General features: G+C 39.6%; 1 protein-coding gene across 2 annotated transcripts in view; it reads right to left on the minus strand.

Annotated features, from left to right (window-relative positions):
* Window positions 1-1716: 1716 nt before the first annotated feature.
* Window positions 1717-26714, minus strand: part of phlpp2 (PH domain and leucine rich repeat protein phosphatase 2) — a 39887-nt gene continuing 14889 nt past the window's right edge. Inside the window, exons 5-21 of one of the 2 annotated variants that reach the window (XM_014027443.1) lie at window positions 22762-22952; window positions 21764-21889; window positions 18814-18828; window positions 18674-18747; window positions 17661-17807; window positions 17217-17447; window positions 13401-13603; window positions 13130-13190; window positions 12589-12684; window positions 12083-12238; window positions 8754-8954; window positions 7634-7796; window positions 7401-7531; window positions 7127-7240; window positions 6499-6693; window positions 6152-6383; window positions 1717-4148 (exon numbers count right to left, since the gene is read on the minus strand). In XM_014027443.1, the coding sequence (XP_013882897.1) occupies window positions 2868-4148; window positions 6152-6383; window positions 6499-6693; window positions 7127-7240; window positions 7401-7531; window positions 7634-7796; window positions 8754-8954; window positions 12083-12238; window positions 12589-12684; window positions 13130-13190; window positions 13401-13603; window positions 17217-17447; window positions 17661-17807; window positions 18674-18747; window positions 18814-18828; window positions 21764-21889; window positions 22762-22952 (3617 nt within the window). In that variant the 3' untranslated portion in view covers window positions 1717-2867. Of the gene's footprint in view, window positions 4149-6151; window positions 6384-6498; window positions 6694-7126; window positions 7241-7400; window positions 7532-7633; window positions 7797-8753; window positions 8955-12082; window positions 12239-12588; window positions 12685-13129; window positions 13191-13400; window positions 13604-17216; window positions 17448-17660; window positions 17808-18673; window positions 18829-21763; window positions 21890-22761; window positions 22953-26714 lie in introns of both variants that reach the window. The other variant, XM_014027435.1, reaches the window with a different exon arrangement.

Below are 26714 nucleotides of genomic sequence, written 5' to 3' on the forward strand. Positions count from 1 at the left end.
AAAATAAACATCAGCTTCTTGGCATTGAGAACATAAAAATCAAGCATTTCTTTGAAATAATATACAGAAAGGAGTTGTTAAATTAAACAATGGCTACTTTGGTCACGGGTTATAAAACCGAAGCATCTGAAATCACTTTCATTCACATTTCACACAGAATTACAGCCATTGTTCCAACAGGCATGCRTACACCTACTTCATATGAGCACTAAAGCATCACAGAAACACAGATGCTTTGTAAAACCATTACACAGAGAGGATATGTTGTGCAAAAAAGGAAACGATTTAATAAATTTATCTTTAAAAACTCAATAAACTCTGTTTTAATGTGTTCCCTCCACTTCTGTGTAAGAAGGGAATTGTGAGCGCTATCAGACCTCTCTGCTAAAGAATTAAAGGGAAATCGTTTACGTCAGTGCACATTTCTTTGTGTACCCTTCTTCTTTTTTCTGTGCATTCAGTCTGCATTATGGCAATGTTCACGGACCCCCCTACTCGTTCATCAAAATTCAAATACAGTTCAAGCTTGTAGGACAACTGGTGAATACATGGAAACAAACAGGAAACAGACAAAACTTCCGCCAGTAGGTTTGAGGAGCACTAAACGCAGCAGTGCAATGACAGGGAGAAAAATGTGTCGGACATAGAAAATAATATCACCACATAAAAACACAACCCCAACTACACACATCATACACACACCACTCAATATTTATATTGAGACGCRTTATTTATTTACTTATTTTTTGTAATTTTAAGCGACAAAATGACTCATCTACATTTATATTTACAGTTGACACTTTGCATATTTTACAAGGAAATGTTATAGAGCTTTTGTAATAAAAGTCCAGTATTTCCTTTGTGATTTTCACAATCACAACCTGTTTTAGCTCCAACTGTAAGTATGTCTCTGCAGGGTCCCTCAGTGTTTTACTGACCTATCCAAACGTGTCCTGTTGTGTTTAGAGTCCCAAACATTGGTGGATAAAAGGACTTGTATTTAATTAATTAGCTGTATCAAAGTTCTTTTACTGTAAAACGTGGTCTCACCCATCTCGTTTTAGAAAAATAATTCAGAATAATTTCCATACTAGTATTGGTAGTTTAGGCTACATTTTTCATTTTGATGTAACATTTTTATTAAAATCAGATAAAGATAAAATTAGCCTAACATTTTAAACAAATATTAAAACTGAATGTGAGCAATAAAACACTTGCATTTATCATCACTGTAGTTTTTATTTTCTTTATAAGGGATAGCAATTATTGGAAAATAGAGAATAAACATTATTGTAAGCTGGGTGGACATTACGCAGTTTCTGGGGTAGCTGCTTAACATTTAAATCAGGAGTTAAATATGAAAAAAAAAAACAGAAAATAGCCCATGTAATTGGTATCTATAAATCTATCTTCTATGTAAACTTATTCTATTTTGTCCCTTTCATCGTCAGTGTTGTCTTGTACAAGAGACAATGCATAAGGCTCAGTCACAGAAAGAACATTTTTATAACTGTGAAGATCTTTGTGTACCTACAAAATGCTTTTAATGATGTTTCGTTCTTTCTTYCAAGTTACAAGATCTATACAAAGAAGAAAAAAATACTTCTTTGGTGGCTTTTCATTTATTCGTGTGGAGCAACAATACAAAACACATTTGGAGGTAAATATCTAACTCACTAACACTAATTAGTTTTTAGCCAGTCACATTTTCAGCACATCAAAACATACCTCAACTTCGCTTCTTAGCCACAGTTGATAAGATGTAGCAGCTTTCATGTCGAATGTCTGACACACACACACACACACACACACACACACACACACACACACACACACACTGAAATACACAAACAAACAAAAGAAAAAAGGAAATAATGAATTCATGCAAGGAGTAGAAGTAAGAATTTAGTTTCAGTAGGAACAAAATTGTTGCGGACCTTTCACTGTAATATCACTAACAAATATTTAATTTCAATTAAAGAATAAATACAACTGTTTCTTCCCATCAACCACATTCACCATTTATATTCTGCAGAAAATAGATATTAAGATTGTTTGATTATCCACTGTTACTAATAACATTTTAGCATTTTGGAGCGCTGTAGCCTTTTATCTCTGAAACTGAATGACTTTGATTCTGCATTTGTTTAAAGAAGCAACTGCACTCAATGGAATGTATGTATGCTGCTAAGTATTACACTTTAAAGAACAGACTTATTCAGTATGGAAGATTCTTTGCACATTGTGTGAAAATGTTAAAAAAAAATAAAACCCAACAAAAAAACAAAACAATTTAAATCAACTTTTTTTGTTCTAAAGTCTTTTTTTTTCTAAGCCACAAGTAGAGAAGAGTGGAGTCTGACAGCTCTGAGCTCTTAGAGACGCTGTCCCTTTTCCAAATGTATCTAACAGGCGCTCAACCCCAACACTTAGATGTGTCGTCTGTAGTAGGCACTTTTTCAAGTTTCAGTCATGGTGCTTCTCTCCAGGAACTGAGAGACCATAAAGGCCCTGGAGAGGAGGCTGGACACAACCTTTTATGCACACTTCAGGTTTCTTAACTTTAACGGTAAAGGGAGAAGCTGCTGTTCAAACAACACTGGATCACTCATTTTGGGGTCAGAGTTGGTTTGATAGCCGCATGAGCTGTAAATCCTTTTCACTTCTGTCATCTTGGATATTTAAAACTTGTTTGAGCTTCTTTCACTTTAATGGCACGGTATCAGTTAATGACTAACAGGCTTGGCTTGTCCTTACAAAAGATCTAAATGGCAACATTACTGAAACATACCACACGTAAGAGAAACTTGACTTCCTCAGAACAGCACAGACACATCTGCAGTCTGTGCTGTGACTTCCCACCTGCATTAGAGAGCGGTATCATAAACCTCCTGTTGTAGAATGGCAGCTGGGCCTGGGACCAGGTTGGAGGCAAATGCAGGTGGTTGTGGATGATCCCACGCGGGATCTTTAAGGATGGTGGGTGTGGACGGTGTGGAAAGGCCTGGAAGTAAAGTGGTCTGGCCTTTTAGCTGCTCCCTGACTTCCTGCTCTAAACTGGGAGGCACAATCAGCTGGTCTTCTGGGTCCTGCTGTGCTGGGGCAGTGAAGTAACCAGACTTTTTCTTGGGCGCCTCCAGGGCCACCTCGATGAGATTATGGCTGTCCTCTGGGGCAACCACCGAACCGTTGGAAAGCTTCTTCCCAAACAGGCTCGAGGTGGAGGGTGACTTCTTGAGGTCTCCGATTTCCCTCCCACACACAGCCAGGAGGCAGCCATTTGTAGCAGAAACCACCACGCTGTTCTGTCTGCGCACTTTGCCGTTGCGAGAATCAGAGCCTTGGTTTTCAAGATTGAGTTCCTTGGGGCTCTCGGGGGGCCCCGATCGAAGTTGGAAAGCACAGCAGTGAATATCAACCTCTACTTCTAACTTACTGCCATTTGAGATAACACCCTCCAGTGGCGCTTCGTCATCACTATCTAAGCCGTTGTCAGATTGATTACATGAGAAAGCAGCACAAGAGGGCTGGCGCTGGAAAACACCCGTGTGACTTCCTGTCCCAGCTGTGCCTGGCACCATGATCCCACACAGTGCCGTAGCAGGGTGGAGGCTGCAACGTCTCTCTGGGCGAGATGCGGGGCCTGAGGACGGGTGTTCGTCTGAAGCAGTAGACCCTCCCTCACTGCCCACCTCCGAGGCTGACGTCTCACTGCTGAACTCGGTGACAAAACCACTGCTCGATGAAAGATTGGCTGGATCGTTGGGGCATAGGGTCACAGACACAGGGGCAGAGGCAGGAGGCGGACCCCGTGGTTCAGTGGTGGAGACTGGTGGCTCACAAGTGCAGCTGTCCTCACTAATATGTAGGGACACCACCACCGCGCCGATGTTGTCCTTACAACCGTAACTTTGAGCGAGGGAGCAGAGTTTCTTGGCAGCAGCATGAGGGTCCCTCACAGCCTGCACAGTGCACACGGCCTCCTGGTAGGTCACACGCTCAAACAGAGCTCGATTCCCCAGAATCAAGAACTCATCCTGGGAACAGAGGGGCTCGGTGTGTACCCACGGCTTTGGAAGGACCCAGGGAGCCAGATAGGAGCAGCCCAACAGGTGGGAACAGCACGTCACTCCACTCACCTTGTTGTCCTGTAGAAAAGTAAAGCTGTTAGAGCTGTGAATGACACTTTTTAATGTTCTGATGCATCTCAATAATCCAGGTAGAAAAATCTAAATAAAAGTTGAGTAGGTCCTCTGGATGGGTTTTTCTTTGTTGAAAGATTCAGTCTCTTCTTCAAGGCTACATTCAGACTCGATTCAGATTTTTTTTAAAAGCTGATGTTTTTGGCGTGAACATTCCATTTTAAATGAGACCTCCATCAGACTCCAGTACGAACTCTACATGGCACTGATGTGACCCGCATGTGCAGAAAAAGATGTGATGTCACATTCAGCTCGCTATTTGTTTACAGGGTTAGCATGGATGCTACCTTTAGCATGTTGAATCTGAAGTTGTTGAATCAGAGTCAATTAAATAATTATCTGACACGCTTCTTTAGTTCAGTGTTTATATCTGAACCTGCCTCTGACCAGATGCTCCGGTGCAGCTTCTTATCTCTGGAATGAAGCAACGAGCTGGAAATAAAGTATCGACCGAGTAATTGGACGTTACTATCATACTATCAAGGACATAGAAAATTAAAAGTAAAAAGATGAAGCAACTGGACTTCTGTTTTAGAGTTGCAAACGCATGGAGCTACAGATTTAAACAGCATGACTTGAGGTTAGTGTCTTATCGATCTTTCACCCCCACCTCACTGATGAAAAAGTCGGATGTAATGCGACACGAGCATTCACACTGCAGTCGCTTTGAAAACATCAGATATGTATCTGATTCAGTACCACATACTGAAAAGACCTGGGTCAGATTTGAAAAAATCGGACCTGTCGCATTCAGACTGTATAAAAAATGAGATATGGGTCGCATGGGGCAAAAAAAATCTGATTTGGGTCGCATTTGCCTGAAGTGTGAACATAGCCCAAGAGACTTCTTCAGTCTGATGAGTTACAGGTAAGCTCAGCCTTATAACAATGATGATCGAAACTGGTTGTAATAATTGATCATTTGTGCACTAATTGCAGTTTATTTCTCACAGAGGGTCGCAACAACAGTATTGTAAGAAGGGGGGCAATTGGACAAGGAGGCCTCCACCCCTGTTTAACGACGGGCAGTTTCTCTTCACAAAAATGGCTTCCTTTACTCCTCTCTCAAACCARYGTTCCTCTCTATCAAGGATGAGAACATCTTCATCCTGAAAGAGTGACCGCTGGCCTGTAGATGAGTATAAACTGCAGAATCATACCCTGATGATGTTGCTCTTCTGTGCTGGGACATCCTTTTGTTCAGTTGGGCTGTTTCCCCGATGTATAACTGGTCACAGTTCTCCTGGCACTTAACAGCATATACAACATTGCTCTGTTTGTGCCGAGGGAACAGAACTTTGGGGTGAACCAGCCTTTGCTGTAATGTGCTTTGGGGTTTGAAAACCACTGGGATGTTGTGTTTAGAAAATAAACATCTTACTTTCTCTGAAATTCCTACAACATACAGAATGACCACTGGTCTGGGTTTGGGGTCCTCCTTTTTACCAGACTGGCTAGCTGGAGTCCTGTTTGGTCTACAACTGGACTGCAAACAGCCAACCATGGTCCTTTTTGGTCCTGTTTTACATGTCAACAACCAGTTTTGATTGTCACAGTTAAACTTGCTTATTCACTATGTGAAGGCACTGCTTAGGATGAGTTTACGTGAAACTCTTTAGAATAAAGAAGTCTCTTGGAGAAGAGACGAAAGGTTTCAATGAAGGAGAACCCGTCCAGAGAACCCCGTCGACTTTTTGGACACTTTTTAATGGTTTCATTTGCCAGGGAATATACTATTAATGTGCTCTTCATATTAATCACTAAGCTCCTCTATCCGTTTCCAGCTCTCAACTGAACAAACTGTGATTTTTGAGGATGACAAAATTTATATATAAGCTTACACATAAAGGCTGTCAGCTACATTATTCACAATTAAAAGTTGAGTGAAAAAAAGATGTTCAGACAGTGATCAACCATATCAGTCAGTGTTAAAACCTGAAATGTAGTACCTCTGTTATGATGGCTTTACTGTGTTTAACCCTCTCCATCTCCTCTGTGCAGTTCTCCAAGCTGTAAACCTTTGAGAGCTGAACAGGTCGTCCATCCCGGCACAGCACGGCCTGGCATGTGCCTACGTTGGCCACAGTGAGGCTAAAGTGGCCGGCTGGATTTGAAGTCTCACGGTGAATATAACACAGCAACGCAGAAGCACCAAGTTTCTGTCCAGCCATACCGAGTTTTCTGTCCCACACAAAAAAAAAGTGCTGTGACGAACTCTCGCATTCAAAAGCTGACAACTGTTCTGCAAAATAATAAGAGCAAAACAGAATATAATAAATAAATAGAGCCTGCGTACCTGTGTGAGGCCAGGAAAGTGTTACACATGTACAAGGTGTCAACGCTGGAGTGCTGCAGCTCCTCACACAGCACATCTCCCATGGTACACTGCAGCAGCCGAGGCACTTCCTCATTGCGGTCTCCGTCAAAGATCCCGTAACAAGCTTCCACGCTGTCGCGAAAGCGGTCCATGGCCAGCACAGACACACACAACCTGCACCAAACAAAAGAGTCGCATTCACAAAGAGATGACTCACCGTAGCCATCCTGTAGTGTGTGACACCGCTGGTARACAAACAAGGACTGACAACTGGTAAAAAAAAACACCACTGTGTGGGTCTCTGAGGGGGTCAGGACACTGCAGAATGGGTTTAAATTCAGACACACGAGTTGGATGTTGGCTCGTGGGTTGCTGGTGAAGTCAAACAAATACATACAAAGGGAATCCAATGCCCCAAACCAGTTTTTATATAAGTTTTGTGCTTGACAATAACAAAAGAGATGCTACTTTGACAGGTGTGAATCTTTATATGTCCTATTAAAACTGATGGATCTCAGTCTTTTACTCGGTTCCAGTTTGAATAAATTCTGTCTGCATTCAAGCATCAATGCTCAATATAATAAACAAAACACAAAAAAGTACACACTTATTTCTTTGGCCTCTCATTTCAGAGTACCCATGGTTCCACGGAGTTGGTGAAGTCAATGAGTCTCCTGGGGTCACAGTAGATTTTTGGTCCAATTTTAAAGTGGTAATGTTACTAAAAATTAGAAAATATATATTGTTAAAAGCGGTGCAAAACAAGGTTAACATTGCATATATGTATTCAGTAAGTTTTGTTACCTTGAGAATAAACATTTTATAAAAACAAAAAGATTGTTTTATTGTCTGTTTTATCATTTCCGAGTCATGAGAGTCACCTGAAGAAGTTGAGGGTTTTGTTTTCCAGCGTGAGGCTGCCGTTGCCAGTCAGGTCGAGCTCTTGCAGCGTTGCAGGCAACGAATCAGGCAGCTGGATTTCAGTCAGCTCGTTGCAGCTGAGATCTACAAGCTGTAGGTAAAAAAATAAATAAATGAGTGAAGCAAAGATGAGTTAAAACATGCTGAAGACAATCCTGCACTGCTCACACTGGTCCATTGAAACAAATCTGACCTTGATCTCGGGCAGGTTGAGGATGTCCGGGAAGACAGTTATCTGATTGGAGTGTGCTATGAGCGTGTGCAGTCTCTTACAACTGGACACAGTGGACGGGATCGTCTTTAGCTTGTTGCCACTTAAATTTAGCTCCTCCAGCAGTTCCAGCTTACTCAGTTTACTGGAGACAAGTATATAAAACATAAAAACTGTGGGGTGCCGTTTTTAAAGTTACACAGTCAAAACTTATCACTAATATTTTTGTTTTATTTAGCCTTTTATAGGAAAAAAGAACACATTTATTTTTCAAAGTCAGTTTTTCACCATGTGATTCATACTTTTCTAAATGTCATAGCTTATGAACTAAATATTTAACTTACAAATTAAATATTTAGTTAACAAGCTAAATATTTAACTTGTGACTTAAATATTTAGTTTCGAGCTAAATATTTAGCTTGAAACTTAAATATTTAGCTAGCCACCTAAATATTTAAGTTAAATATTTAGCTAGCCACCTAAATATTTAAGTTAAATATTTAGCTAGCCACCTAAATATTTAAGTTAAATATTTAGCTAGCTACCTAAATATTTAGGTTGTAACTTAAATATTTAGCTAGCAAGTTAAATATTTAGCTAGCCACCTAAATATTTAAGTTAAATATTTAGGTGGCTAGCTAAATATTTAACTTGCTAGCTAAATATTTAAGTTACAACTTAAACATTTAGGTAGCTAGCTAAATATTTAAGTTTCAAGCTAAATATTTAGCTCATAACTAAATATTTAAATCATAACTTAAATATTTAGCTTGTTAACTAAATATTTGATTTGTAAGTTAAATATTTAGTTTTTAAACTATGACATAAATGTATGAATCATATGGTGAAAAACTGACTTTGAAAAATAAATCTGTCCTTTTTTTCTTATAAAAGGCTAAATAAAACAAAAATGTTGGTGGTAATTTTTGACTGTGTAACTTTACAAACGGCACCCCATAAAAAACACAAAAGGAAGTGGTGCAACAACACTAATACAACACTAATTCATTTGATTAGCATAGCTCAGAAAAGATGAGTGTACATTAAAAGTGTCCTTTTTTTAAAGGTTATAGATAAACAAGACAAAAGTAAAGCGACAGACCTGGCAGGGAAGGAGAGCAGTTGGTTGTAGGCGATGTGGAGGATTCGAAGATTCTGGTGTCCGACCAGCACCACACCACAGTTCTCGTTCAGGTTGTTCCCGGTCAGGTAGAGCTCCTGGAGTGTGCTGAGGCTCTCCTCTGATTGGCTGCTGGGAGGGATGCTTTCCAGGGCATTGGCTGATGCATTTAAGTACTTTAAGCTATGAAAACAAATAAATAAATAAAAACAAAACGACAAATATAAATCTCATAAACAAAGAGAGCAACATCATGTTCACTGATGAACAAGCTCAAACTAAGGTTCTGATAAGCTCAAATTAAAATGAAATGTGGCACAGGTGCAGCTACTGTACCATATATGAAATAATGTTTAGCTTTCATCGTAAAACAAACCTTTTAATTTTTGGCAATTTGCAAGGATATTTTAGGTTTTTCCCACAATGTCAATTTTGATTTATATTCATGATTTACATTTATTTATTTTTTTACTGTCAAAGGACTGAAGATAAAAAATATCTAGTGGCTAAATCTGATACATATACAGTATCGCTTAACTCTTAATTACACACTTATGAGTTTCATGTTTTGTGTGCTTTGTTTCTAATTAGTAAACTAAACCAACACAATTATATAATGCTTTAACACTTTAAATAGAACTCATATATACATATAATATTGTGCAATCATAAGAATTTACCTGGGTTGCAACATTTGCACAGCAACTGTTCATTGCAGAAGCATAAAGCATTAAAATATATATTTTAAATTAATGACCTGGTCATTTGGAAAATGCTAATATGGCTACTATTTTAGGAAAGATTCTTTAATGTCAGTTTTTGTTTTTAACTTTCTGATTAACTTGATCATCTACAAGAAGTTAATTTTGGTAACGCATGACATAGAGTATTTCTGAATGTAATGTGGTTCAGTACATCATAGAGCTCACTTAAAGCTTTAAAATGATCCTTAGGATTTTTAAAATGCTTAGGACTACTTTCAGTGTAAAACAGTTTAAAAAAGGTGATAGATAAAATTTGAGTTTTTCATTTCCTAATTTCATTGCACTAAAGAAAATACACTGAAGCACAGAACTAATTTATCCTGCAAGTGGGGGGCTGATTTACAGATCTTTTTTTTAACTGCACTTTAAGGATGATAGTAATTTGAACTTCAGTCATTTCTGTGTGATTGCCATTGTTAAGTCATTTCTTGTGGTTATCACATGCTGAAAAGCAATAAAAATGTGTCCCTGACTGGGTCAAATGTGAACTTTGACATGTTTTTGTTTAGAGTGGTTCATAAACAAGATAAGACTGCTGAAGTCTTATTACATGCTATATTTGTCTGCATCCATTCTTACCCCTGTCAGTCTTGAATTCAACCATTGTTCCTTATACAGTGGTTTGCAAAAGTATTCATACCCCTTGAACTTTTCCATATTTTGTCACATTACAACCACAAACATAAATATATTTCACTGGAATTTAATGTGAAAGACCAACACAAAGTGGTATACAATTGTGAAGTGGAAGCAAAATTTTACATGAATCAAAACATTTTTTACAAATAAAAAACTGAAAAGTGCGACGTGCAAAAGTATTCAGCCCCCTTTTCCCTGAGTGCAACCAATTGCATTCAGAAGTTGCCTGATGACTGCTAATGACTCAAAAGGGTCCACCTGTGTGTAATCTAATCTCAGTACAAATACAGCTGCTCCGTGACGGCCTCAGATGTTGGTTAAGAGAATATTGGGGAGCAAACAGCATCATGAAGTCCAAAGAACACACCAGACAGGTTAGGAATATGGTTTTGGAGAAGTTTAAAGCAGGCTTAGGTTATAAAAAGATTTCCCAAGCTTTGAACATCTCACGGAGCACTGTTCAATCCATCATCCGGAAATGGAAAGAGTATGGCACCACAGTAAACCTGCCAAGACAAGGCCGTCCACCTAAACTTACAGGCCGAACAAGGAGATCACTGATCAGAGAGGCAGCCAAGAGGCCCATGGTGACTCTGGATGAAATGCAGAGAGCCACAGCTCAGGTGGGGGAAACTGTCCACAGGACAACAATTAGTCGTGCACTACACAAATGTGGTCTTTATGGAAGAGTGGCAAGGAGAAAGCCATTGTTAAAAGAAAACCATAAGAAGTCCCGTTTGCAGTTTGCCAGAAGCCATGTTGAGGACACAGCAAACATGTGGAAGAAGGTGCTTTGGTCAGACGAGACCAAAATTGAACTTTTTGGCCACAATGCAAAACGCTATGTGTGGCAGAGAAAGAACACTGCACATCACTCTGAAAACACCATCCCCACTGTCAAATATGGTGGTGGCAGCATCATGCTCTGGGGGTGCTTCTCTTCAGCAGGGACCGGGAAGTTGGTCAAAGTTGATGGGAAGATGGATGGAGCCAAATACAGGGCAATCTTGGAAGAAAACCTGTTGGAGTCAGCAAAAGATTTGAGACTGGGGCGGAGGTTCACCTTCCAGCAGGACAACGACCCTAAACATAAAGCCAAAGCTACAATGGAGTGGTYTAAAAAAAAGAATATTCATGTGTTAGAATGGCCCAGTCAAAGTCCAGACCTAAACCCAATTGAGAATTTGTGGCAAGATCTCAAAACTGCTGTTCACAAACGTTCTCCATCCAATCTGACTGAGCTTGAGCTGTTTTGCAAGGAGGAATGGGCAAGAATTGCAGTCACTAGATGTGCAAAGCTGGTGGAGACATACCCTAAAAGACTTGCAGCTGTAATTGCAGCAAAAGGTGGCTCCACAAAGTATTGACTCAGGGGGGCTGAATAATTTTGCACATCGCACTTTTCAGTTTTTTATTTGTAAAAAATGTTTTGATTCATGTAAAATTTTGCTTCCACTTCACAATTGTAGACCACTTTGTGTTGGTCTTTCACATTAAATTCCAGTGAAATATATTTATGTTTGTGGTTGTAATGTGACAAAATATGGAAAAGTTCAAGGGGTATGAATACTTTTGCAAACCACTGTATGTTATGCAGGTTTTGGACAACATGTCAGGAAATCCATTTGTCAGAAGTCACTTCGGTTATGCTTCCACATTAGAAAGGATAAAGTGCATTAGAGCATTTCAGTAGCTAATGGGTGTTAAGTGATTTACCACACAGGAAATAAGTGAACAGATGATGCTTCAGTTAAAATGCTCCAATGATCTTTACCACAGTCTCTTTATACAATCTATACACCAGTCCCTAAACATTGAGATGCGGTACAGTAACTGTCTACTGAAACATAACAGAGAACACACACAGTCTGGGGTCATAATGACCTATCAAAGTGTTGTGAGACTCACTTTAAGGCTTTGTAAAAGAGACTCTCTGGAAGTTCAGTGAGCTTGTTGTGCTGAAGATCAAGCGCTTCAAGAGGAACATGGTCAAGTAGGTCAGGAAGTCTTTGCAAACGATTGTTTCCCACCAGCAGCTTCCTCAAACTCAAGCTGTTCAGCAGTCTATTGGAAGTCACAGGACACATTGCAGGACATAAAAAAGAAAGATCATTGATTGGATCATTTACACCTAAAAAAACAAAGCTTCGGTTCTTTACTAAATAAACTAGGAGCAGTTCATGTGTTTCTATGACTCTACCACCCAGACAAGTTATTGAAACGGTTATTAAAAATTAACTAACTTAATTAAAAAAATACATTTTTTGTAATGTGAAATCTGCTCTTCTAATTTTGTGGAGGACAACCAGCTGTGAACTGAATAAACCAAAAACTGAATAAAATCAAGTAATCAGCAAATGCAGTTTGAGCAGAAAAGATTTCAGATTGTTGGCAAAAAAAAGAGTTCTCCTAACCTGGAAGGAAGTTCAAATAATAGATTGTGTGTCACATCCAGCATCTCAATTTTCCTGCAGTCACACACCCAGTCTGGAAGGTACTCTAAGAGGTTCCTGTCTCAACACAAACAAAAAAGAAAAAAAAAACACAAACACTCAGACTCTGCGGAGTTGGCATTTAGCTTTGATTTGGAATGACAAAACAGATATTAATAAAACAATCAATTTGTGATTAATGTCAAATGTTTAACAGAAGATAGAAATAGATTTCGTTTTATTATGTTACTTTTTTATTTTTTGACTGCAGTTTCAGCAAAATCTGTGCAGATTCCTCAAATTTTAATATGATATGTTGATATGTAAAATTAAGATTCACTGGAATGATTTGATTCCACACAGTTTTTCCTTTAAGATTATATATCAAATAGCTAAATTTTTCACATAAACACTGTGATATGTTACATTTATTAAAATAAAGCAAAAAAAGAACTGATGTTTTAGACAGCAGAGCTTCTTTTAATAAATATGTGACCTCTGAGCTTCTTCCGTCAGAACTCACTGTGAAAGGTCCATGTGTGTCAGCTGGTTTGGGACTGGATAGATGTTGACTGTTGTAAGGCCTGTAAAGACACCAGACAGCTGACACATCTAGACGTTTTTTTTTTTTTTTTTTTTTTTTTTTTTTTTTTTTTTTTTTTTTTTTTTTTTTTTTTTTTTTTTTTTTTTTTTTTTATGTATGGTCATTATTTTAATGTGATGTTAGAGAAAAACACTCAAACGTGGAGACAAATAGGGGCAATAAGAATGAGTTAAGGCTGTGTTTGACTCACGGTTGCTGCTGGCATGAAGCATGCGCAGTGTGAAACCACTGAGGGTGAGAGTCTCCAGCTGGTTCCTCTGGCAGTGCAGAGTCTCCAGGTTGCAGACGGAGCTCAAATCCAGGGAGTCCAAACAGTTGTCTCGTAAGTCTAGCTGAGTCACCTGGCTTACTGGCTCTAGACTCTCACTTTTAACCCACCGAAGCCCATTAAGTCTGTAATGAAAAAACAAAAACAAAGCAAGAGCAAATCAAACAAACTACATGAAAAATATAATAAAATGCCAGAATCACAGCACTTCATAACAAATCTATATTATCCTGAAAAACATTTTCATTCTGGTTTTCACACGGATGATACGTTGGGACTTGCCACATCCCTAAGTATTTTTGCAGACTAATCACACTTCCCACATGGCAAATTCCCTTCTGACTTTAACTGTACCGAAGTGGGTTTTGCAAAAAGAGGCCCGCTGTGGTCCTGAACAAAAAATAAAAATAAAATAAAAAACAACTGAGGTGCTCCCAAGACACAAATAAACTGAAAGCACACTGCATCTATGGGAAGCAAGTCCAGTCTTTTCCAGATCTCACTCAACAACTTAAAGGGCTGAATGAAAACAGGGCAGAGCTGTTTTTAGTGGTGAAAGAAATACTTGAATTCATTCTTATCGAGTGGTCATAATGTTTTGGCTAATTTGTGAAGCCAAGCAGCGGGAATTTAACTTCTGAGTACATGGCTGAGATCAAGGCTCTCTGTGATCCTATAACTCGTGTTAATAAACAACAACTCCTCTTTTATGGGAAGTGCCAGCTCACTAATCCATCACAGATGCACCTTGTCCTGATAAACACAGCCCGCTGCAGCCAAACCACAGCTACACTCCCAAGGCTGGATCATTACCTGGCTGTGGCTGGAGTAGTGGTCGCTGGTTTATTCTCTAAAGCTGTAGTTAGGAGGCGAGAACAGCTTTTGTCACACTCATTACCTGCAGAGCTCCTTCAGGGCAAGGCTGTTCATATGGAGCTGCTAATAACAGCAAAAACAATAAGCACGACTTTAGTTGTCAACTCCAAAGTGTGAATACAAGTGTGAAAGAGGGCAAAACAGTGAACAGCATTTATTCATGACCTGTCAGAAAGATCTATCTACGTATTTATCTGTCTAACTAACTACCTACCTATCTACCCATTTACCTACCCATCTACGGTATCTACCCATTTTTCTATACAACCACCCATCTACCCATACACATCAACCAATCCATCTACCCATCTAGCTACCTATCTACCCATTTATCTAATATCAATCTACGTATCTACCCATCTACCAATCTATCTACCCATTCATCTACCATCTACCCACCTTTATACCCATCTACCCATTTATTTATCTACCCGTCTATCTACTCATCTATCTACCCATCAACCAGTCTATCTACCCATCTATTCATCTACAATCTAGCTACATATCTACCCGTTTATCTATCTAACATCTATCAACCCATTTATCTATCTAACATCAATCTTACGTATCTACCCATCAACCAATCTACCCACCCATTTATCTGCCATCTACCCATCTTTATACCCATCTACCCATTTATTTATCTACCCATCTATCTACAATCTATCTACCTATCTACCCATTTATCTATCTACCTATTTATCTATCTAACATCTATCGACCCATTAATCTATCTACCATCTATCTATCTACCCATTTATCTATCTATCCATCTCTACCCATCTAGCCATCCATTTATTTATCAGTGGGGCTGGCTATGGCAGAGTGGTTAGGCGAGTCGTTCCTCTAATGCAAGAGTTGGTGATTCAATTCCCCGCTTTTCTGCTACATGTCGACATGTCCCTGTGCAAGACACTGCACCCCCCCCCCCCCCCCCCTGCCTCTGATGTGTGTCCCAGCAGTGTATGAATGTGACTTTAAGCTCTGATTGGTCTTAATAGATTGATTCACCTGTATTAGCTTTGTGGTGAGATCTAATAGAGAGCTGTGTGAATGGCTAAACAAGGGCACAGATTATTGTGTGAAGCACTTTGAGTATCCTGGCTGGACAGACAAATGCTATACAAGTACAGTCCATTTACCATTTATACTGTATGTCATGTAACACGAATTATAATTATTAAAATTTTCTTAAGCAACTGTAATTTTAAGTACATAATGATAACAACTAACAGATAACAGATATACACTCACCGGCCACTTTATTAGGTACACCTGTCCAACTGCTCGTTAACACTTAATTTCTAATCAGCCAATCACATGGCGGCAACTCAGTGCATTTAGACATGTAGACATGGTCAAGACAATCTCCTGCAGTTCAAACCGAGCATCAGTATGGGGAAGAAAGGTGATTTGAGTGCCTTTGAACGTGGCATGGTTGTTGGTGCCAGAAGGGCTGGTCTGAGTATTTCAGAAACTGCTGATCTACTGGGATTTTCACGCACAACCATCTCTAGGGTTTACAGAGAATGGTCCGAAAAAGAAAAAACATCCAGTGAGCGGCAGTCCTGTGGGCGGAAATGCCTTGTTGATGCCAGAGGTCAGAGGAGAATGGGCAGACTGGTTCGAGCTGATAGAAAGGCAACAGTGACTCAAATAACCACCCGTTACAACCAAGGTAGGCAGAAGAGCATCTCTGAACGCACAACATGTCGAACTTTGAGGCAGATGGGCTTCAGCAGCAGAAGACCACACCKGGTGCCACTCCTTTCAGCTAAGAACAGGAAACTGAGGCTACAATTTGCACAAGCTCATTGAAATTGGACACGAGAAGATTGGAAAAACGTTGCCTGGTCTGATGAGTCTCGATTTCTGCTGCGACATTCGGATGGTAGGGTCAGAATTTGGCATCAACAACATGAAAGCATGGATACATCCTGCCTTGTATCAACGGTTCAGGCTGGTGGTGGTGGTATCATGGTGTGGGGAATCTTTTCTTGGCACTCTTTGGGCCCCTTGGTACCAATTGAGCATCGTTGCAACGCCACAGCCTACCTGAGTATTGTTGCTGACCATGTCCATCCCTTTATGACCACAATGTACCCAACATCTGATGGCTACTTTCAGCAGGATAATGCTCCATGTCATAAAGCTGGAATCATCTCAGACTGGTTTCTTGAACATGACAATGAGTTCACTGTACTCAAATGGCCTCCACAGTCACCAGATCTCAATCCAATAGAGCATCTTTGGGATGTGGTGGAACGGGAGATTCGCATCATGGATGTGCAGCCGACAAATCTGCGGCAACTGTGTGATGCCATCATGTCAATATGGACCAAAATCTCTGAGGAATGCTTCCAGCACCTTGTTGAATCTATGCCACGAAGAATTGAGGCAGTTCTGAAGGCAAAAGGGGGTCCAACCCGTTACTAGCGTGGTGTACCTAATAAAGTGGCCGGTGAGTGTATTTGTTCTATGATTGAATTGTGCTACACGTAACTGGTTAACCCCACCCTGTTCGTGGCACATCTGTTGTCTATAAATGTGTCTTAAATAAAACCAAAATATGTTCAGAAGAGTGTTGAGGAATGCAGAACCAGTTGAGGTGAAGGCTGAAGTTTTTGACAGGACATTTATTTTGCTGTCACGGATGGGAATAAAAAAATAAATAAAAACAGGAACGACACAAAGGGCAGTGCCGAGTCTTTCACCTGTCATCGAGTCTCAAAGTCACCGAATGACGATTGGTGACAGTCTCCCTTTACATGTTATCCACTGTTTTAGTCACAAAATAACAGAGCTAAAAAAGTGAGAAAAGAGTGACAGATTGAGAAAGAAGAGAGTAAAAAAAAAAGTTACCGGAGGTCGATGTTTCTCAGGTGGCTCATTCCGACCAGCATGGACAACACCAACCTCTCCACCTGGTTCCCAGCCATGGCCAGCTTGTCCACTGCACTCAGTCTCTCCAGCACAGGGGGGATTTGAGAGAAGTTGTTGAAGGAAAGCCCCAGGCTGTTGAGCTGAAACAGGCCACCCAGCTCTTCAGGCAGCGAGTTTAGGTGGTTTCCATCCAAAGCCAGGGTTTGCAGGCTGCACGGTGGAAAGAAGAAAACACCATGTTTTGTTTGCTTTTATTCCAAAAGGCTGTCAGAATATTGGCTTGACTCAAGTTCTTYAGTGTCAAAATATTTTCTCTCTGTAGACATGTTACCATTCTATGTTTTTGTTTTACCTGCTCATGCATATCATGGTAAATGTTTTGCACAATTGCTCTTGTGTATACTGGATATGTGTGTGTCACACCTCTGGAGGTTCCCGATCTGCACTGGGATGTGGTGGAGATTATTACAAGAGAGATTGAGTTCAGTTAGCGTGAGGATCTCACACACACACTCAGGGAAAACACCCAGACGGTTGTGGGATATGTTCAGGCTTTTCAACTGGGAAAACCTAAAGATACAAGAAAAAACTTCAGGATCCAAGAAACACCTCTTTTATTTGTTTATTTATATTTCATTTCATCTACAGTATGTAGTCACTAGATGCTGACTGACTGATCTGTCAACTAATTAATTAGCATTAAAAAATTTTATCAACATAAACCCCACAAGGGAATTTTATGAGGCTTTATTGGGAACTTTAATTGACTCTGTGCAAAAAAAWATATATTAAATCAGTTATTTATTTGCACAATCATATTGAGACTGGGTTGCAAAGTATAGTATGATGCAAAGTTAGATTTTGACTATTTTTACCACCTCTTTAACCCCCACATTATGAGTGGTATGGTTATATCAATTATTCATGTATCTTTTCTGCATGAATTCCATCTGGAAAAGAAATTAAAACATTAGGTGATCAAAGACATTAAGAGTATATCTACCTCTAAAAAAGTAGCAGAATCATGTTTTATTATTTTATGCACCCATTTATATCAAAATGAACAAGCAAAAAGTCCTACTTAAAGCTGAAAAGAGGAGCTATAGACATTGAGGATGATTAATTGCGGTCCTCCTAATGAGACGTTCAGCTTGTGTAAAGAACCACCAGCGCAGAAAAGGACAGCAACTAAATTCCTGTCCTGCATAATGAACGAGGCTCTACTAAAACGATGACAGTTGCTGCTTTGTTTGTGAGACCTTCTGCTTTTACTCGGGTGAACTTGTGACATCGTAAACACTATCTGAAAAGCACTATTTCAAGTGTGTGAACATAGAAAATTAAAGTACAATTGACACTACGACTTGTTAGGACAAGTTTCTGTGTAAACCATCTGGCACAAAAAAAATGTAAAATGTAAAATTCAGTGGGATCACCTGGGAAGGTTTAGCAGACTTCCAGGACCTTGCAGGCTCATGAAGTTGTGTCGTAGATTGAGGTGAGTGATATCCTGACAGTAAAACAGATATTCAGGCACTGTTTCCAGACTATAGCAGGACAGGTCCACCAGACTTACTGTCTGAGACACCACCTACACACACACAAATACACACAAAACATATGAGCATTGAATTATATAAAAAATATATTTAATCATTTCAGGAGTATTTGTTAGTTTTGTCAGTAACACTTCCAAATAGTGAAACCTGATTGTTGTCACTGCACCAACATCAACATCAGCCACTCAGTTTGTTGCTGTAATGCACAAACAGTGAACTACAATCCAAATCAAACACAGTTAGACGCCGGAGGAATAATATTACACATTCATTGGCTATCGTTGAGGTTTGTTTCATAGGAAGCCCTAGCGTCAATTTTAATCACATTTCAAAAAACTTTGCATCATATTTATAAAAACTAAAAACCTATGATGCTCAAGTAATTGGACTCTCCTTGCAAAAAACGGGGAATGAGCTCATCTCCAACTAGTCAGGGCAGAAAACCACAGTGACATCGAGCCGAGCCCCACAGCAGAATGAAGTCTGTCCTATAAAGGCTTTGGATTGGCCCTAGATCTGTTTGAACAGGACAGAAGCCAAACGCATTCTGTCGGAGCAAAATGAAACATGAGAGCTCACATTTTATCTGTTTCCCAAGCTGTGAGGACAGTGTCCCTAATCTGCAGAGAGGACTGCATGATGAATGTCCTTTCATGAAATAGAGGTCATAGGGTCAGGGATAACCTGTAAATGTAATTTGTACTTTTAGAGCTATACAGGCAAAAGATAAAAGATTTATAGGCTTGTGTCTAAAAATAGGACGCTTTGCAGAAGTAGAATGTAATTAAATTTTAAAATAGCTTTTATTATTTCATAAACACATATATTTGCAAATTACATATTTGCATACAAGATTATCTTTCATGAGACCTAAAAGGGACATATCATACAAATTCTATTTTTAGCTGTTAAATACTTTTTTTTTGTTTACTTGGAGATTCTTAGCCTGGCCCTCGCCTTCCTACGCAGTTCTGCTCAGTTCTAGCTTCCCTTCACTGCTCCGTCTGGRATTTCTCCCATAGACAAAGATTTCTTAAGGAGTATTTCATTCGGGCCAATCAGAGAACAGAATGATGATTTTCTGTGCAGTGTCTGCTTGTAGTTTATTTTACCTGGGCCAATCAGCAAACAGAAGGCGTAGTTTTGAACAATGTCGATTTTCTGCGCAGCATCTGCTAGTTAGTTTAGCAATGACAGTGGAGGAAGTGAACAAAGCCAGTCCGTGTTGATAAGGCTTCATAATTAAATTAAATGTGTCTGACAAAGCAGCAGCTCTCATTTACAGTCGTCTCGTTCGGCTCGGTACTTTTCTCCTCTCAGTAGGGTTGTTTACAGCGCATGCGATTTCTGGTTATCTTCCTAGCTTAGCCTCCTTCACAAGGACATACGTCGCGGCCAACCAATCCAGTCGTTTTAAACTTCAACAGAGGCCACGTCTCCAGCAAGAATCGCTTCTCTATAGCCGAGAGTCCAGACCCTCGTATGAAGCAAAGTGAAGGACAAGGGTCTGGTTTTTACCAGGCTAGAAGATTCTAGGAGTGCAGAAAATTTGAATTTAGTCCCTCCTGGTGCTGCATTGATATTATTACATTGTTTGGTTCGTATTTTTCAACCCATTTAGTTTTCTGTATTTTCTATGACATTTTCTGAACTATTGCATCACAGTATTTGTGACGGAATGACTAAATAAGGTCTGGACTTACTAACTACAATTTGGTAGTCTTCATTCTCCTCTGACTCTGGTTCCAACATGTAAGGCTGGATGGACAAGTCTTCCCTTCATCTTTTAATTAATTTGTAAATAAAAAATGTCTGCGGAGCTATATAGTCATAAATCCCTCTATCAAACTAGAATGGATCGCTCTGAAAGCTTAAGGGGGCGGGGTGTGAAGCGCGTCGTTTTGGATTTAAAGAGACAGCATTGAAACGAGTTGATCTCAGATGCACCTCAGAAAAGGGGTGAAGAGGGGCTTATGGAGTTACAGTAAGGAGGAATTCAGACTAAAGCATAGCCATTCGACTTTATATAGACCAAACAACTTTATTTTTTTCTTGGATAAAACCATGCCTCTTAGATGGGTCTTTTACTCCTCTGTGTTTTATTTACTAACCAGTGTGTTTCCAGGTGAATCTCATGTTGTTTCTTTCTTTCTTTCTTTATTTATTTATTTTTCACATTTCTTTATTTTCACTATTCAACCTTATTCTGCACACTCATTTTGCAGGACTGTCCTCGCCGACTCCCTCATGCACTCACACACAGGCTTACGATTTATGCAGTGTAGCATAAACACTGGCCCAAAAACCCTCATCAGTCATGATCCACTGACTCCATAGAAACCTCTATGTCTCAGCCTAAATACAGCACACCAATACGCTACTCTAACCGAACTCTAATCCGAGGTAGAGAAGAGAGGTAGGTAGAGAGAGAGGGATCCTGGACCAACCATGAATCTGCAAATAACTGGATATTTTTGTTTAAATTACCTTTTGTTTTCCTTTGTTTAACTGTATTCCTTTGTACAACCTCGACTGAGGTTTTCACAGAAATGTYAAGCTCAAGAAGCAACACAGCCCATTATATTATTACAGACAAACAGAGTTGATTTTTTTTCAGATTGGCTTCAAAAAAATTGGCAGGATTCTCTTAAAAACAAATCCTAAAATATATTGATGCAAAAATAGCATCTGCTAATCCGCAGTGGCTTTTAAAAAGGAGTACATAGAAAAAAAAAAACACCAGTCCTCTGTAGAAAAAACAGCCAATACAGACATTTAGTGTAGAAGAAATGCTCCTCACGGCCTCTGAGGAGCCAATCAGATGCAGTCAGACAAGCAGCGAGGACCCAACAGCCAAAACATCAACTAGAGTTTCTGCATCCAATCTCTGCTGATCACGCAACCCTCTGCAGGGCCAATGGAAAACAAACAGCCACAGTTTGCCCACACTCTTTGTATCCTGCTTACCTTCAGTGCCTGCCGATGCCACCTCTGGTAATCTGCAAGCGTGTCGAAGTTGACGAAGTAAGTCTGAGCCTGTGAGCCGGCGGAGCTGAACACCAGACAGTGCTGCCGTCGCTTCACCTCCTCAACCTCGAAACAGTAAGAACAGATCTATTTTTATTGGTTTGAGTTTTAAAAAATTTACAAAATCTCACACAACAAAATGTTCAGCTTTTAAAGGAAATGGTTTAGAGCAGGGGTTTGCAACCTTTACATTCAAACAAGTTTTTCCTGTTCTTTGTGTCTGGAGGTATGAAATGTGYTACAACTGTGATTATCAACTGGTGGTCCGTGGGCCACTTTGAGTTTGTTGAAATAGGGCTTTTCCAGCCAGTGGGGGCGACACTAGTATAACTAAGAAAACATATAATGAATTTTAATATTTATATTATTTTTACACTTCAGGACAAAATAAAATACAATATTTATGAATACAAGAAATATATATATATAATTTATAGKAAATTTATTGCAAACTAAAACCCCAAACTATGCAGGGATCCCTTGGTTTTGTTTTGTTTTATTTTGTTTGTTTGTTTGTTTGGTTTTCTAGCTCTTATTATTATTTCAATAATTCACCATATTTCTTCTCAGCAACTTGTCATAAAGGTATTCCAAAAAATCTTGAAAGATTTGAGAGAAAGATCACATAGGTGAGGCTGGATGTTGGATTACTGAAGTGGCTACAAACTACTAGCATGATCTCCTCAACATGTTTCACTCTTTGCATCAATCAATCACATACTTTCACACCACTTGACAGTTTGTTGTGGATATAAAAACATAAAAACTATAATTTCATGATAGCTTTGGTCACAGCTTCAAAGAGCMGCTGCAGAGGGACCAGAGAGCCACAGGTTGCAGACCCCTGGGTTTCACTGAAGTCAGCTCAGTCTGGATTGTTCGCTGTACTTTGGAGATAAAAGCACTAAGAGACCATTCAACCTAAATAAGCCCCTCACCTTTCCCCCCACCAGGGGCAGGATGTGCATCTTCCCAGCCAGACTATCCTTCACAGAGGCCACTATCAAACAAGTGCCACAGAGAATCACTTGCCGCTCGGCCCACTTGTGCAGCTGCGTCTTGCCTTTCCTGACGCTGAACACACCCTTCAACAAAGTGCGCTCCTGCTGGTCTGGGTTCACTGGCCGCTCTGGAAGAGAAAGCCCCCACCCACACACATGTTAATGTTGATCTACAGGCAGAAGAACACTTTAACCCGGCTTTGATAAACACATCCAGATAATTGACTGCAAATGTTCAGAACAGAGATTAGACAGGGTGTCCAAAAGATGAAGTCATATTAACTCGTGGATCAGTCTAATATCGCCTGTTTTTTTAGAAGACTTCCAGGAACTGGTGATACATCACTGTTCTTCTCACATATCACACACATGAACGGATCTCACAATAGGATTTTTTTAACTTCATTGTTTAAAATTTAAAAAGCAGATTTCTACAATGTTACAATCAAGTTTAAGTGAATGATGATGAATGTGTTTGGTTTAGTTATATTTAACATCAATCTGCTCAAACGAATTATGCCAACATACACAGCAGGCGGCCGTAGCTGGCAGCTGCTGCAGGACACACTTGACAGCAGAGTTGCTGCCTCTGCCAGACTTCAAGTACACCCAGGTAGGTAACAAGCCAAACAAGTTCAGAGGAGAAATAAAAAACACCTCCGACTCCTGTCCTCTGGCGGTAATATTTCCTCAAACCAGGTTATGCTTCCTCCCACTCAGACGCCTTAAAATCCGCTGACTCKGACTCTTTTACTCTAACTCCTTTTTTTTCACCTCCCCTTTCACTTGCAAGAGCATCCAGGGCAATAAAAGCCACCACGAGTTCTTCTTCACTACAGAAACTGATGAAGATCAAGTGTTTCTGATAACAACTGGGCCAGCTGGTAGACTGAGAACAGTTATTATTGATTCCACAAAGGCCCAAATGTTGCTTTAATACAGATTATTGTATTAATGCTCATCATGCTTTCACACTGTTGAGATCCATTTTTCTTCCATATCTCGTTCTGTAAATTTTGTGCTATTTCAACAATTTATATTTCAAAACATTCAGCTCTTTCAGAGAACTCCGGTTATGACTTTTGGTGCGTAAGTAATTTATGTTTTGAGATATTTAGCTTTTTCTGCTATTTTTTCTCATAGAAAATGAATGGAGATGTCTTCAACATCCTTAAAACCCTTGATTTATGTCTTTTCTGTACTTTTTCCCTTTCTTGTGTATCAGCTTCCTTCAGCTTATACTTTGCTGATTTTAGTTTTTTTCTGCCTTTTTAGCTATTATGACTTTTTCTGCTATTCTTCTGCTAATTTAAACTTTTTGAGCTTTCAGCTTATTTCTGCTATTTTTTAGCTTTTTGTGCTTCTTTCAGCTGCTTTCTGCTAATTTCAGCTGTTTTCTTTGTTTTAGCTACTTTTAGCTAATTTAAGATTTTTCAGCTAATATCAGCTAATTTCAACTATTTACTGCTTTATTGATCAAAAGTTGTTGTTTTTTTCTGTTTCTTTGTGCTCTTTCAGCTACTTTTTGTAACCTGTTAGGCTAGTTTAATCTTTTTTAGCTATTCAGCAAAAGTCTTTCAGCAACATTCACTCTGCATTTTCAAAGAAAATACAAATTATCTAGTTTTAAATACTGGTAAGTTTCTTTTTTACTATCAGGTACATTTTTCCAGCGTTTAAAGGTGTGTGTTGGGGGGGGGGGGGGGGGGGGTATTATGCAAGATCCACTTTTTTAGCTTTATATCATGTTATAACGTCATTCCCTTATCAAAAACATAGAGTGTTGCTTTGACTCATTCATGCATGCTTGAGAAATCCTTGAATCTCCTGTGGTATCCATGTGAAGCTGCCTAAATGCTCAGTGGTACAAAGCACCGCCTCTTTACACAAAGCTCCTCCCTGGAGCTCAGTCTGCAGCCGAGCTTTCGCCCCACAGATCACCCCTACCCTGAAACATTGTTGTGAAAATGTGCTGAAGTGGGAGTGTCTGAAACGGTAGGAAGTTCTTAAAGAGATAGAGGCCAATTTCAAGGCCTTTTGATAGACTATGATGCAAAGTCAGATTTATTTTTGATATATATACAGCTGAAGGTAACATAGTTACTTGATTGTGGTGTAGAACTGAACAATGTGCCTGGAAAATATTTAATACCCCCCCCCCCCTCAAAAGAACACATTTTCATACTGTGCATTGCTGTTGTACCCTCTGCCTCTTTAAGATTACAATTTTAAAAGTGATAGAAAACATGGAAACATTGTGGACTGTAGGGAATTTGTTTGTTTTTTCTTTAAAATGTATCAAACTAGCCACTGGGTTGGTTTTATACTGTATTAACAAACATCATGGTGGTAAGGATGACTAAAGTAGACAAAGCCTGAATTGTAAATGGAACATTTTAGACACAGTGAAGACTTGTGTACGTGGGAATGACTCCATCTGAACTGTATGAAGATGTTGGGCTTGCAAATCTTGTTTAAAAAGCTGGAAAAAAAGAAAAACCCTGGAGCAAGGACTCTCCCAAAACATGACTTCATTCATTTTTTTAGAATTCTCCTAATTGTTCTAATAGAAATCAGTCATTTAACAGAAACCATCATGAGGCAAAATGTTCATTTCTATGTTTGTGTAAAAGCAAAGACATCTGGCACTTCAGGCTTGTCGCTTTAAATTGAAGTATTTATTTATCTTCATGAGATACTTGTGCGTAAAATGCAAATATTATGCAAAGATAAATTTGGGGCGTGAGCATTTAGGTGACAGGCGTACATACATTTACACTTTGCAGTTGTCTGAAAGTCAGTGTCCTTTTACGCAACACCAACAGCAGACTTTCCAGCCTTTAAAGAGCCAACTTTTAAAACAAACACATATGCTGTCTCCCAGGGTCTGCAAGGCTGTTAGTTGCTAGGGGAACATGTTGTTCACAAAATCAAAGTCCAATGTGAGTTTGTAAATCTCCATACTGTCTGCTGCAACCTCTGGCTGCTCTGCAGAAAGGCAGCCGAATCAATTCAGTCCAGCTGATGACAAATCACGCAGACCGGACCCACTGGACCCATGAGGGTTTGGTGACAAGGCCGTGGCACGTTGTGTTTCCTCAAGGTGCGGTGCTGCCGAAGGCCTGTGTTGCCTCCGCTAAGTTAATCATCAAAGGGTGACAAACACACTTATGGGGGAGGCTGWCAAAATTCAGAAAGAAGGTGGCAATTAACACAACGGAGAGCCAAACGTGTGACATTTCCTCTCCCTCCTGTTCATCCGAAGTCAGGCTGCAGCCTTCAGCCAACTCTGTGACTTCCCACTTCATGTGACGTGCCAGATCAACAAGACCACAGAAGGGTAAATTCTGCTCGCTTATAAAGGAGGAATACACAAATATGGACCTGAGATAAATTTGAAAGGCAACATGTTAACAGCAGAGTGAATTATTAAACTTGAAATCAATCGGATCCTGACGAAAAGTAACAAAGAAAAACTGCTTGTTCTCTAATTTAAAAGGGACATATCATGCAAAATCCACTTTTTTAGCCATTAAGATATCTTGACATTCTGTTTGGGTAATAGTTTTCAGTTTTCCCTTTTTTCTATGATGTTTTCTGAACTATTACATCAAATTATTTGCGACAAACTTCTAAGGTCTGGACTTCATTGGTGGTCTTCTCTGGCTCCAACATGTAAGGCTGGATGGACAAGTCGTCCCTTGTTGACATCTTTTAATTCAATTGTAAATTAAAAGTTTCTGTGCTGATATATAGTCGTAAAACCCTCTGTCAAACTAGAATGAAGCGGTCTGGAAGCATCAGTCCGCACTAAGCAATAGGGGYACGTCTTACAGTAGATTGTTCTTAGGCCCCGCCCCGGATGTTCACGTTCTCTGAGTTCAAAACTT

This window comes from Austrofundulus limnaeus, unplaced genomic scaffold (genome assembly GCF_001266775.1).
Source record: "Austrofundulus limnaeus strain Quisiro unplaced genomic scaffold, Austrofundulus_limnaeus-1.0 Scaffold5, whole genome shotgun sequence".
Lineage (NCBI taxonomy): Eukaryota > Metazoa > Chordata > Actinopteri > Cyprinodontiformes > Rivulidae > Austrofundulus > Austrofundulus limnaeus.